The sequence below is a fragment of the Scylla paramamosain genome, chromosome 40 (assembly GCF_035594125.1).
Source record: "Scylla paramamosain isolate STU-SP2022 chromosome 40, ASM3559412v1, whole genome shotgun sequence".
Taxonomy (NCBI): Eukaryota; Metazoa; Arthropoda; class Malacostraca; order Decapoda; family Portunidae; genus Scylla; species Scylla paramamosain.
Window position 1 is genome coordinate 5,641,468 of NC_087190.1, and position 13,213 is coordinate 5,654,680.

The 13,213-nt window shown below is 44.4% G+C and overlaps 1 protein-coding gene across 1 annotated transcript; it reads right to left on the reverse strand.

Moving 5' to 3' along the window:
- Positions 1 to 5,350: 5,350 nt before the first annotated feature.
- LOC135092565 (uncharacterized) lies at positions 5,351 to 7,821 on the reverse strand. Its single transcript, XM_063991180.1, has 4 exons — positions 7,588 to 7,821; positions 6,753 to 6,981; positions 6,302 to 6,461; positions 5,351 to 5,894 (listed from the first exon to the last, which is right to left on the reverse strand). Exons 1-4 carry the CDS (start codon positions 7,819 to 7,821, stop codon positions 5,351 to 5,353), a joined length of 1,167 nt encoding a protein of 388 aa, XP_063847250.1.
- Positions 7,822 to 13,213: the final 5,392 nt, after the last annotated feature.

Consider the following 13,213-nt stretch of genomic DNA (forward strand, 5'->3'; position numbering starts at 1 on the left):
GAAAACAGGGATGGTGAGTATAACAAGGAGGAAGAGCACAAGGATGGTGAATATAACAAGGTACTTCCAATACTAGGCAGGGAGATAACAGAGAATTTATTCGATCTCCTGAACTTCTCCCAGGGGCTGAGAGTGAGACAGAGTGAGTCACGGCGAGGCAGACCCGGGGAGTGTGTCACCATCCGCTGCCATCTTTGTCTCTTTACTAATCCTAATACGTAAAAATGAAAACCATGATAGTGTGATACATAGAGACAGTAGTGGTAAGTGTAGTGGTAGAAACTGTTGTACCAACCCCGAGATAGCGTTTGAGAGTTCCAATAAGGGTATGGAAACTATAAAACATCCTATTCTTCCTCATCCACCTCTCATCTCATCTACTCTCCAATCGCAGGAGACAGAAAATGCATTGCAGGTTCTTAGAAAGTGGATAAGTGGATACAGGAGTCACTACCACCCTATCTCTCTCCTCCACGCGGCCCTCCTCTCCTCCCCCTCCTGGATGGGTGGAAGGAGTGGAAGAGAGTGGAGAGAAGTGAGATGGATTATGTGGAGTGGGAGAAACAGGTGGAGGTGTTGGTGGAAGAGATGGATAGACTGTATGAAAGAGCGGAAGAGGACAAAGGCAAGAGTAATGAGGAGTTAGAAGCGGGAGATAGGAAGGGAAATAAAGGAAGAACTGATAAAGAGGTGGATAGTGAGAATGGAGTAGAAAAGAAGGGAAATGAAGGAAGTGAAAGGACAGAAAACAAAGAAGACAAACCCAAAATAAGAGAAAATCTAAGTTACCACCTCTTTCACGCACACCATCATCCCATTAACAAAAACCACGGAATTGATAGCAAAAATACATAATTTAACCTTCCAAGTCCTTCACCGACACAAATCTGAGCTGGAAGTGATCTCAGTATCGCGAAGAATGACCACTAACATCAACATCAACGCCAGCCTCAGGAACACATAGGATAGTCTCTCCTTCAAACACACATAGTTTAGAGAAAAGAAAAATGAGGGCTACACGAAGGGAGACTTACAAAACACAACTCAATGCGGTGCCTGTGGTGGTGTGGACTTGCTACCTCTCACTCCAGGCTGTCTCTCCACGATGTTCCGGAGATGAGGAGAGAGTTTTTCCAGTCTCATGCGAGTCCTGAAGGGGGTACTCAAAACTATGGAGAATTTAGCGTCACACACAGACCCATAGATAAATCATTGGGTTGAGGCTGTTTGTCTATCAAGAGAGAATGTTGCTTTTATCTTGAAGCATTTTGGTTATCTTGAGGCATTCTGTTATATGATTCTTTAAGCTTGTTTTACTTTCTGACTCGCCTTAGTTAAGTTTATCTTTACGTGTCTGAAAAGAGCAGGGTTTTTATTATTATTATTATTTTTTTTTTTCTATCAATTAAGAATGTTGAATTTATTTTGTAGTATTTGGGGTGTAGTGTTTATGTTCCTCTCTTTTATTTGTTCAAGCTTGTTTTCTTTCTTGACTTAGTTAGTTTAGTTTAGAGTTGCGTGTTTGTGTGAAGAACAGTTTTTCTGTCTATCAGTGGAGAATGTTGCCTTTATCTTGAGGCATTTAGGGCGTGGTGCTTGTGTCCTCAGCTGTTTCATGATTTTAAGCTTGTTTTACTTCCTGGCTTAGTTTTGTTAACTTTCCCTGTCCGTGGCTGTGTGAAAAGCAGTTTTCTTTCGTGAACCCTGATGTGTCTGTCTTTGCTTTGAGACATTTGGGGTGTGTTGCTTGTGTCCTAAGCTGTTTCGTGGTTTTAAGTTTGTTTTCCTTCCTGACTCGCTGTAGTTAAGATAAGCTGTGCGTGTCTGGCCCACATTCAGCTCTCTCACCACAACAATTTTTAAAAGCCACATAAATAATTAGCCGGGTTCTCAAAACAGTTTCTTTTAATGATAAAGTAAAAGTCTTGTTAATCTGTCACTAGAACCATAACTACATCTTTAAAAAACCATGTAACTTACTAAATATTCAGAAACACTCTACTCTCTCATCATGACTATTTTTAAAGGCCACAGAGATGATTAGCCGGTTTCTCAAGACTGTTTCTCTTAATAATAATGTAGAAATCTTGTTAATCTGTCACTAGCACTGTATAAACACTCAAAAACCAGTGTGCCTTCATCTGCCTCGAGTCTTTTGAAAGAAGTGGAGGTGCTGAGCGGAAGTGTTTCAGAATACAGTCCTTTGTGAAGAGCAGTTTTTCGTGAATGAGACTTTTATAGTTTGAAATGTGAAAGAAAATAAAAGAAAAAAACTTATGATCCTGGTTATCATATCTTAATGAAGTTTACCTTGCGTCTTGTTTTATCCCAGCGGTCTTCAACCTTTCCCCGCGCTGCACACAGAGCCAGGTGCTGATACGGGCGAGGTACACCACCACTATGTCAAGGTGGAACTAATGACTGCTGAATGCGCCGCAGGAGCGAGTCTTGCCAGCTCGTACAGTCACCTAAAAAAAGTTGGTGACAGTCTCTTGGCAGCTGAATGCCCTTCCACCACTCACTTGTTCTACACATGAGATTTAATTATCGGCAGGGTGAAAGCTTCTGACCGGGAGGAAGATGTGGCGGGGAAAGAGTTAAAGTGAAGGGAGTAGGGGGGCCAGGGGGGGCAGAGGGCGTGTGTATTTGATGAATTATTGTAGGCAAGATCCAACCAGACTCGCTGGATCTTGATTGTACTGCAGGTATAAAAAAGAACAATGCACTTTATGATAATGATTATTATTCTGCTTACATTTATTATTTTAGTAGTTATGATATTAATAAGAATAACAATAATACTTAGAATGGACACAAACTGAACGAAATTTCTCTCTCTCTCTCTCTCTCTCTCTCTCTCTCTCTCTCTCTCTCTCTCTCTCTCTCTCTCTCTCTCTCTCTCTCTCTCTCTTCAGATATGTACAGGAGGGAGAGATAGAATGAAAAGCGACAAAAGGAAGGAGAAAGAAAGGAGAAAGAGGAGAACGGCAGGGATGAGTGAGGTTGTCACAGACTGCTGCTGTATTTATAATGATTTATATTATCAATGACAGCTGTCCTACACACACACATACACACACACACACACACACACACACACACACACACACACACACACACACACACACACAGACTGTCGCTAGGATGGTGGATTTGTAAGGGGTGGTTTGCTGGGCGGTGACTTACAACGATATTTGTTTGACGTGTGAAAAAAAAAATGAAAGCACACACACGTCCTCGGCCTCCCCTGGTCCCCCTACCCCCTCCTCTTTAACTCCTCCCCCGCCGCCCTCCCTCCCCGCCGGAAGCTTTCTTTCTGCTGGTAGGTAAATCCTGCGTGAATAACAAGCGAGTGCTTTAAGGGTGTAGTGGTGTGTTGTGGTGGTGGTGGTGGTAGTGGTGAAGCACGTGTGCCAGTCACCACGCAACACAGGGGAGGGTTCCCACAGGCGGCTCCACACACAAGCTCTTTAATCTCATCTACTGCTGTTTGCACGCCATGATTGCTACTCCCACAACAGTCCACAATACTTAATTTTATCTTATTATCGTTGTGAATGTAAATGTTTACATTAAAATCGACAGTAGTTATTCTTATTGAACTTTTGGTACGGCATGAACACAGGGAGGGAAATACTGTGTTCAAATATATCTTCTTTACCCTGAGGTGTGTTGAGGTTCCCATGGCCCAGTGGACAGAGTGACGGTCTCGAGGACCTTGAGTGTTGGACGCAAGCGTTCAAATCCCTCTTAAGAACTTAAAAAAAAAATAATGATAAAAATAAATAAATAAAATTATCTGCTAAGAATATACTTAATATAATATTAATAAATATTATTGGACGCCATAAAAAAATAATAAATATTATATTATGATAAATGTTTAATATGAATTAACGTAACCAGAAGATGCGGAAGTAGACCAAGTTTACCAACAAATGTGTTGGGTGCTCGTGATGAACTTTAAGATTGCGTGAGGGAAGCGTGGGTACAAAACACACAGTATGGTGAAGGAGCTGCCCAGGGGGGAACTGCCATCCCCACCCGTTGTCCCACCCTGTAAACTACAAAGATCACCAAACGGACTCACTCAAGTAGGTTAGGAGTAGGAAAGGTTACCATAGAATAGGATAGGAGTGGCTGGGATTCGATGGGAGAGGAGAGGCTGGGATTGGAATGCAGAGGACTGTCTGGGATTGGCTAGGAGAGGAGAGGCTGGGAACGGCTGGGAGAGGAGTAATTGGGAATGGCTGGGAGAGAAGTGGCTGGGATTGGCTGGGAATGGGTGGGAGAGGAGTAGCTAGGAGAGAAGTGGCTGTGAGAAGAGTGGCTGGGAATAGCTGGGAGAGAAGTGTCTAGGAGAGGAGTAGCTGGGAATGGCTGGGATAGGAGCGGCTGAAAATGGCCGCGAGAGGAGTGGCTGGGAGGGGTGTAGCTTGGAATGGCTGGAAGAGATTGAGAGAGGAATGGTTGGGTTCGGCTGGGAGAAGCTGGAGTGCCTGGGAGAAACTGGGAGAGGAGTGGCAGGGATTGGCTGGGAGAGGCTGGAATGGCTGGGGGAGGAGTGGCTGGGAGAGACTGGGCGAGGAGTGTTTATCAATGGCTATGAGAGGAGAGGCTGAGAATGGCTGGGAGAGGAGTAACTGGGAATGGTTGAAAGAGGAGTGGCCGGGAATGGCTGGGAGAGGAGTGGCTAAGAGAAGGGTGGCTGGGAATGGCAGGGAGAGGAGTAGCTGCGAGTGGCTAAGAATAACTGGGATAGAAGTGTCTGTGAATGGCTGGGAGAGGAGTGGCTGGGAATAGCTGAGAGAGGAGTGGCTGGGAATGACTGGAAGAGGAGTGGCTAGGAGAGGGTTAGCTAGTAATGGCTGGGAGAGGAGTGGCTAGGAGAGGGGTAACTGGGAGAGGAGTGGCTGGGAATAGCTGAGAGAGGAGTGGCTGGGAGAGAAGCGGCTGGGAATGGCTGGGAGAGGAGTGGCTGGGAATGGCTGGGAGGGGAGTAACTGGGAATTGCTGGGAATGGCTAGGAGAGGATTAGCTGGAAGGGGAGTGGCTGAGAATGGCTGGGAGAGAAATGGCTGGAAATGGCTGGGAGAGTATTGGTTGGCATTGGCTGGGAGAGGCTAGGAGGGGTCTAGCTGTGGGAGGAGTGGGTGGAAATAACTGGGAGAGGAATGGCTGTGAATGGCTCTCAGAGAAGTGGCTGGAAATGGATTTGAGACGAGTGGCTGTGAATGGCTGGGAACGACTGGGAGAGGAGTGGCTGGGAATGGCTGAGGGAGCAGAGTCTGGGAATGGCTGGAGGAGGAGCAGCTAGGAATGTAACAGCGAATAGCTGAAAGAGGAATGGCTAGTAGAGGGATGGCTGGCAATAGCTGGGAGAGGAATGGCTGGGAGAGGAGTGGCTGGGAATGGCTGGGATTGGCTCGAAGAGGCTGGGAGATGTGTTGCTGGGAATGACTGCATGGGAGAGGACTGGCTGGGAGATAAGTAACTGGGAATGGCTGGGAAAGTAGTGGCTGGGATTGGCTATGAATGGCTGGGAAAGGAGTGGCTGGGAATGGTTGGGAGAGGAGTGGCTAAGAGAGGCTGGGAATGGTTGGGGGAAGAATGGCTGGGAGGGGCAGGGAGGGGAGTGGCTGGGAATGGCTGGAGTAGAAGTGTCTGGGAGAGGAGTGGTTAGCAATGGCTGGGAGAGGAGTGGCTGGGAATGGCTGTGAGAGGAATGGCTGGCATTGGCTGGAAGAGGAGTAACAAGGAATGGCTGGGAGAGGAGCGACTGGGAGAGGCTGGGAATGGCTGTGGGAGGAGTGGCTGGGAATGGAGCGGCTGGGGATGGCTGGGGGAGGAGAGGCTGGGAGGGGACTGGCTGAGAATGACTGGGGGTGAAGGAGCTGGGATAGACCGGGAGAGGAGTGGCTGTGAATGGCTGGAAATAGCTGGGAGAAGAGTGGCTTGGAATGACTGGGAAAGGAGTGGCGGGGAATGGCTGGGAAAGGAGTGGCTGAAAATGGCTGGGAGATTAGTACTTGGGAATAGCTGAAAGGGGTGTAGCTGGGAATGTCTGGGAGAGGAGTGACTGGGAATAGCTGAATCATGAGTGGCTGGGAATGGCTGAGATGGGAATGGCTGGGAATAGCTGGGAGAGAAGCTGGGAGTGGCTAGGAGAGGCTGGGAATGGCTGGGAGAGCCTGGGAATGGGTGGGGGGAGAAGAGGCTGGGAGAGAAGTGGCTGTGAATGGCTTTGTATGGCTGGGAGAGGCTGGGAGGGGTGTGGTTGAAAATTGATGGGGAGGATCACCTTTGTGTGTCCGGGGTAGGAGTGGCTTTGAGAGGCAGGGAGGGCAGTGGGTGGAAATGGCTGGGGGAGATGGGGATGGGAGAGACTGTGAGGGCATTGGTTAGGAATGGCTGGGAGAGGAGTGGCTGGGAATGGCTGTTAGGGGAGTGTCTGGAATTGGCTGCGAGAGGAGTATCTGGTAATGGTTGGGAGAGGAATGGCTGGTAACGGCTGGGAGGACAGTGTCTGGGAATGGCTGGCGGAGGAGTGGCTGGGAGAGAAGTGGCTGGGAAAGGAATGGCTGGGAATGACTGGGGGATGAGTAGCTGGGAATGACTGACAGATTAGTGGCTGGGAGAGAAGTGGCTGGGAAAGGAATGGCTGGGAATGACTGGGGGATGAGTAGCTGGGAATAACTGGGGGATTAGTGGCTGGGAGAGAAGTGGCTGGGAAAGGAGTGGCTGGGAATGACTAGGGAAGGAGTTGCTGGGAATGGCTGAGGGAGAAGTAGCTGGGAGAGACTGGGAGAGGAGTGGCTGGGAATGGCTGTTAGGGGAGTGTCTGGAATTGACTGGGAGAGGAGTAACTGGTAATGGTTGAGAGAGGAATGGCTGGTAATTGCTGGGAGGGCTGTGTCTGGGAATGGCTGGGGGAGGAGTGGTTGGGAATGGAATGGCTGGGAATGACTGGAAGAGGAGTGGCTAGGAATGGGTGGGAGAGGAGTGGTTATAGGAATGGCTTGGAGAGGAATGGCTCCTCTCCCAGCCACTTCCAGTCACTCTTCTCGCAGCCATTTTTAGCCTCTCCTCTTCCAGCCATTCCCAGCCACTCCTTTCCCTGCCATTCACAGTCACTTTTCCCCCAACCATTCCTAGCCACTCCCATCCCAGCCTCTCCCTGCCATTGCCAGCCACTCCTCGCCCAGCAATTCCTAGCCACCCCTTTCCAAGCCACTCCTCTCCCAGCTATTCCCAGCTACTCCTTTCCCAGCCATTCACAGCCAATCCTTTTCCAGCCATTCACAGCCACTCCTCTCCCATCAATTCCCAGCCATTCACAGTCACTCACTTCATCAATTCTTCTTTGCACTGTACTGTTACTTAATGGCAAATCTTTAAGAACAGAGTGAGAATTTTTCTTCATAACACTTTCTATAACTTTAATAGCTGGGATTATGATACCCTCACCAATAGTGTGTGCCTTTCCTTTCTTTGCTTTCATGAGGGAGATGTTATATGAAGCTCTTAAACCTCCTTCAGTATCACCACTGACGGGTGCTTTGAAAAAAGTCTTGATATTTGATCGACTTTTGAGTTTTCTTTCAGTGTCTTGAAATAGTCAAGGTCTTTGTTTTTCTTATCACAGTGAACCGTTTCAAGGTGGTGCTTCATATTTGCAGGCTTCATGGCATCATTACTGAAAGTCTTTTCACACAAGTGACACAATGGCATGGTGTCATTGGTTAATGAAGTAATGAATCCATATTTCAAATATTTCTGAGAATACTGACGCCATTTCTTCTCAGCAGCAACGACAGCCATTGTGTTTGTTACACACAGTTTTCAATGCGTCACAATAATCAGTTCGCGGACCACACTTACGGGAGCTGAGCGTGCGCTGAACTAATGTGTGCGAGACAGCGAGAGAGACATAGGCGGGGTGGGGTGGGGTGGGGGGATACGTTCACTGGCTCAGTACGGGACAGAGACAAGAATGCATCCTGTACAGACCCTAGTACAGACAGTAGAGCTGGGAGACACAATGAGGGGGAGGGATTGGTTGAAGGTAGTGTTGCCAGCACTGCTGAAATTTCTGAAGATTCACTGACAATTTGACCTATTGTTTGAATTCAATAAATTATTATAATTAAAAATAATAGTAATAATTATGTCTGGTATTCTTCAGATTTTTGCAAATTATTTTTGAGAATTTCTAATGAGAGGTTTCAACGGTCCCTTAGACCCCAGCAGTAAATATTCATCGATCCCTTGGTTATTCATTGACCTCCTTTTGACCCCCCAATTATTCATTGACCCCATTTTGACCCACTGATTATTCATTGACCCCCTTTAACCCCCTGGTTATTCATTGACCCACTTTTGATCTTCTTGGTTATTCATTGACCCCCTTTCAACACCCTAATTATTCATTGACCCCTTGGATGGTCCCATCAACCCCTGAGGATCGATATTGACCACTTTGAGAACCCCTGCTGTATGTGCTGGTGCTGGTGGTGGTGGTGGTGGTGGTGGTGGTTCCCTGTAAATCATTAAAAGGGGATGTTTTTTTTACTTATTTCTGTTGTTTTATTGTTTCTTTGTTGTTGTTATCCTATGTGTGATTATGGATATTCTTTTTATATGTGTGTGTGTGTGTGTGTGTGTGTGTGTGTGTGTGTGTGTGTGTAGATGGCTCTCCTACAGTGCTGTCATCAAGAGGATGCTGGAACAATGGGGTGCTCTGCAGCTCTTTTTCACAGACTTACACAATCAGCAGAGTAAGAGCTATTCACACGCACTAAAGAATGCTTATGAACTATTGCATATTCCTTTTGTTAGACTATATTATTGCTTCTTTGAATCAGTGTTGCCCAGATTCACCCACTTTAACCTTCATTTTCAAAGTGAAAGAGTTGTGATAAATGCACGTCATAGTCAAGTTTGTAGTCTGTACAAGGATATACTGTTGACGTTCATGAAGAGAGACAGTGTGATGAAGCAACCGCTCGGTAATAATGAACCAAGAAATGAGCGTGAATGGAATATGCTGAAACAGGTGTACTTAGGAGCTTCTGTGCCTGAAAGAGTAACGAGTACTCCTGATCTGTATAAGGATAGAGACGAAATGACTGAATTCCAGAAGAGATGCAGATCTTTCCTTGTCACAGCTGCAGAACAGATCAAGAAGAGACTTGATTTTGAGGACCCAGTTCTCTCAATACTGTCTATCTTGGAGCCAGCCTACGTCCTGGGTAAGAAAGAAGTAAACGAATCTAGTCTGGTTACTCAGGCAGTTCATCTTCCACACATAATTGGTGGAGATGATGCCACACTGCAGCAACTGGATGACGAATGGAGGAAGCTTGAGTTTGAAGATCTCCCAGAAAACATCATGCGTGGGGGGAAGGAAATGGAAAAATAAAAGATAAAGCTCCTGATTTGTTTTGGGGTGAGATAAGGCTGATTCTGGATAGTGAGGGATGCTCTAAGTGCAAGTGAGTGTCTGCCTTTGCGCTAGCATGCCTTTCATTGCCCCATGTAAATGCAGATTGCAAAAGATGTTTTTGGGACATAAACAGAATGAGAACTGAAGACAGAAACAAACTCAAAACAGAATCAGTAAGAGACATTTTTTTAGCAAAACGATCTGTAACAAGCAAAGGAAACCGTAAGTGCACCTCATCCCAGCCATCCAGAATCATGATAAGGAGCATCACTTCCCAAGGGCTATATCCAACTGGTGTAGAAAGTGACCCAAACTCTTCAAAAATCCACGGTGACTCAGCCATTGACCTACAAAATGGTGAGTATATGATAGCGTCTCGTAACATGCAATGCTTCTCAGAACTTATATCAAATGCCTAACAAAAAACTTATTGGTGTCTAGTGTTCCAATGGTATATTTTGTGTTATTTTGCAGAACTGACAAAAAATAGGTGAATCTTGGTGTATGATAATCTAGCACAAAATACGATAATTTTTATGGGTGTGTACGATAATTTCGGGACAAATCTGGGAACACTGGTCATTCACGGCCAAGTTGCGCTCAGACAAAGATGAGCAGGAAGGTAACCGAGGTAAATACTTTTAATTTTGTAGTAAAAATTGATTTTCATATTGCCAAGTTGATTGCATGTATTGTTAATGAATACTATAATATGTTGAAAGTTTCATATCAGTACATAATGTTATTTTATAGGAAATTTAGACTAAGAACTTGTTCGCATTTGTTACAGTCATGCCTACCTCATCAATAAATGTTAGAGAATGTGTGTGAGAGAGAGAGAGAGAGAGAGAGAGAGAGAGAGAGAGAGAGAGAGAGAGAGAGAGAGAGAGAGAGAGAGAGAGAGAGCTGCTTTTCCTCGACCCTACGATGATGTGTGCAATCAGTAAAATGGATTACCTAAGAGCTAATGAAGACCTGCTGGTGCAGCTACAAAGATTAGACAAATAAAAGAAATTAGACAAATTAAAATATTAGACAAATAAACATTGAAACTTATGTAGAATCTAGAACTTCTAGTAATATTGATAGAGTCGCCTACTTAAACAAGTATACAACTGGTGAAGCAAAGGATGCTATTAAAATGTTAATGTACCTTAACTGATGCTGACTATGGGCAGGCAAATAAAATTTTTAGGGAGAGATTTGGAAACAAAAGTATCATAGCTGATGCTTACACAAGAAAGTTAATGAATTGGCCACCAGTCTCTAAGCATAATGGTCTGGCCTTAACAGTATTCTTGGATTTTTTGAAGTGCTGTCTAGCTGCAATAAAACACTCTTCTCACTTGTAATTTCTGGAGGACCCTAGGGAGCAGAGAAAGGTACTAATCAAACTCCCTGATCATATGGTTCATGACTGGAGAAAACAAGTGATGACATATCTCGACACTAACAGTAACAGCAGCATTCCTAGTAGTGATGATGAGCACCAAACACCCTTTGAAATGTTATGTAAATTTACCCAGAAGGAAGCGAAAGGAGCAAGCAATCCCTTTGTTTCCTGGGATTCAGTAAATAGGGAAGTAAATAACTGGAACAAAACTGAAACAAGCAGCCAAATGGAAACCAAGGGAATCAAACACCATGACAAAGAATAGAGGGAGCAGAACTTTCATGGCTATATCAATTGAAGAAAAACCAATGTGTTCATTCCAAAGTAAAGTGAATGTACAAGCCAACAAACAATATCCCTGGGAGCAGGAAAGGAAAGGACAGTTCTGTCACTACTGTACAAAGGATCATGACTCAGATGATTGCAAGGAATTTGCCAAACTTGATAGTAATACCAGGTACACATTTGCTAAAGAAAGATGGTTATGTACAGGGTGTTTAAAAGTGGGTCAGAAAGGGAAAAATTGTAGAAGAAGGAAATTATGTAAAGTATGTCAGAGATACCATCCCACAGCTCTTCACAATGGTGACATGACGAGAACTGAGAGCCAAAGGGTGCCAGAACAAGCAACTCAGCCTAAAAGTGATAACAAATCCACAGTAGTAGTAGCAAATAAGGTCAAATTGACAGAATCAGTGACACATGACATGCACACCATGACAGTTCCTGTATGGTTACATCATGTTAATAATGAATAGAATAAAATTTTAGTGCATGGACTGCTGGATGAGCAGTCTGATGCTTCATTCATCAAGGAAAGTACTCTGGATAAATTGGAAGTCAGCAGCCCACCAATGTCACTTAATATTCACACAATAAGTGGAAAACAAATCACTGATTCTATAAAGTTCATGGACTTAAAGTGAGAGGTAATAATGAAGAAGTGGAAATATCAATCCCTTCAGCATATTCAACAGAAAACATTTCAGCTAGATAAAGTCAGATGCCAAGGCCCAAGACTGCTTGTAACTGGCCCCACTTGAAGGCGATCTCTGACAAACTAATGAAATATGACCTAAATGTTGACATATGACTCCTCATTGTTCTTGATTGTGCAGAAGCCATTATGGCAGAAGAGCAAATAGCAGGTGATAGTAAGAAGCATCCCTATGCATGTAAGACAGAGCTAGGTTGGGGGATCATTGATAGAATCTCTCCTCATACAAGTCCAGTGGAGGATACAATGGTAGTCTGCAGAACAGTGACACAAGAAGTAGAAATTAATGAAGAAAAAAGCATTAATTTCTTAGTGGTTCCTACTAAAACCAGAGATGATTAATCCTTCTCATGTGAGGGATATGTTTGAATTTGACTTCGGTGATGGAAAGTCAGGTGACACTCCATTATCATATGAAGATAAAAGGTTTTGAGTAAGATGGAAGAAGGAGTACATCTGCTGAAGGATGGGCATTATGAGTTAACCCTTCCTCTTAAAGATGATAATATCAAGCTTCCAAACAACAGAATTCAAGTCATGGGAAGGTGAAAATACAGAAGCAGGCAGGGAGTTCCAGAAACTACCAGAGAAAGGGATGAATAATTGAGAATGCTGGTTAACTCTTGCATTAGAGGTGGACAGAACAGGGATGAGAGAAAGAAGAGTTTCGTGCAGCGAGGCCACGGGAGGAAGGGAGGCATGTAGTTAGTAAGATCAGAAGAGCAGTTAGCATGAAAATAGTGGTAGAAGACAGCTAAAGATGCAACATTACGGCAATGAGAGAGAGGTTGAACACAGTCAGTAAGAGGAGAGGAGTTGATGAGATGAAAAGCTTTTGATTTTACCCTGTCTAGAAGAGTGGTATGAGTGAAACCCTCCCAGATATGTGAAGCATACTCCATACATGGACGGATAAGGCCCTTGTACAGAGTTAGCAGCTGGGGGAGTGAGTAAAACGGAGGGAGACGTATCAGAATGCATAACTTCATAGAAGCTGTTTTAGCTAGAGATGAGATGTGAAGTTTCCAGTTCAGATTACAAGTAAAGGACAGACTGAGGATGTTCAGTGTACAAGAGGGCGACAGTTGCGTGTCGTTGATGAAGAGGGGATAGTTGTCTGGAAGGTTGTGTCAAGTTGATAGATGGAGGAATTAAATTTTTTGAGGCATTGAACAATATCAGGTTTGCTCTGACCCATTCAGAAATTTTAGAAAGATCAGAAGTCAGGCGTTCTGTTGTTTCCCTAATCAATAAACAATTGGTAGTTATATATATATATATATATATATATATATATATATATATATATATATATATATATATATATATATATATATATATATATATATATATATATATGTAACGCATGGTGTTTGAT

Bases quoted from the DNA above. Each gene is read 5' to 3' on its own strand.
- LOC135092565 (XM_063991180.1), bottom strand. From the start codon at position 7,821: ATGGCTGTCGTTGCTGCTGAGAAGAAATGGCGTCAGTATTCTCAGAAA. The intron at 6,982-7,587 runs GTCGATCAAATA...ACCCATTCCTAG, and splicing joins CACTGAAAGAAAACTCAAAA to CCACTCCTCTTCCAGTCATT. The intron at 6,462-6,752 runs GTCATTCCCAGC...CTCCTCTCGCAG, and splicing joins TCCCAGCAACTCCTTCCCTA to CCAATTCCAGACACTCCCCT.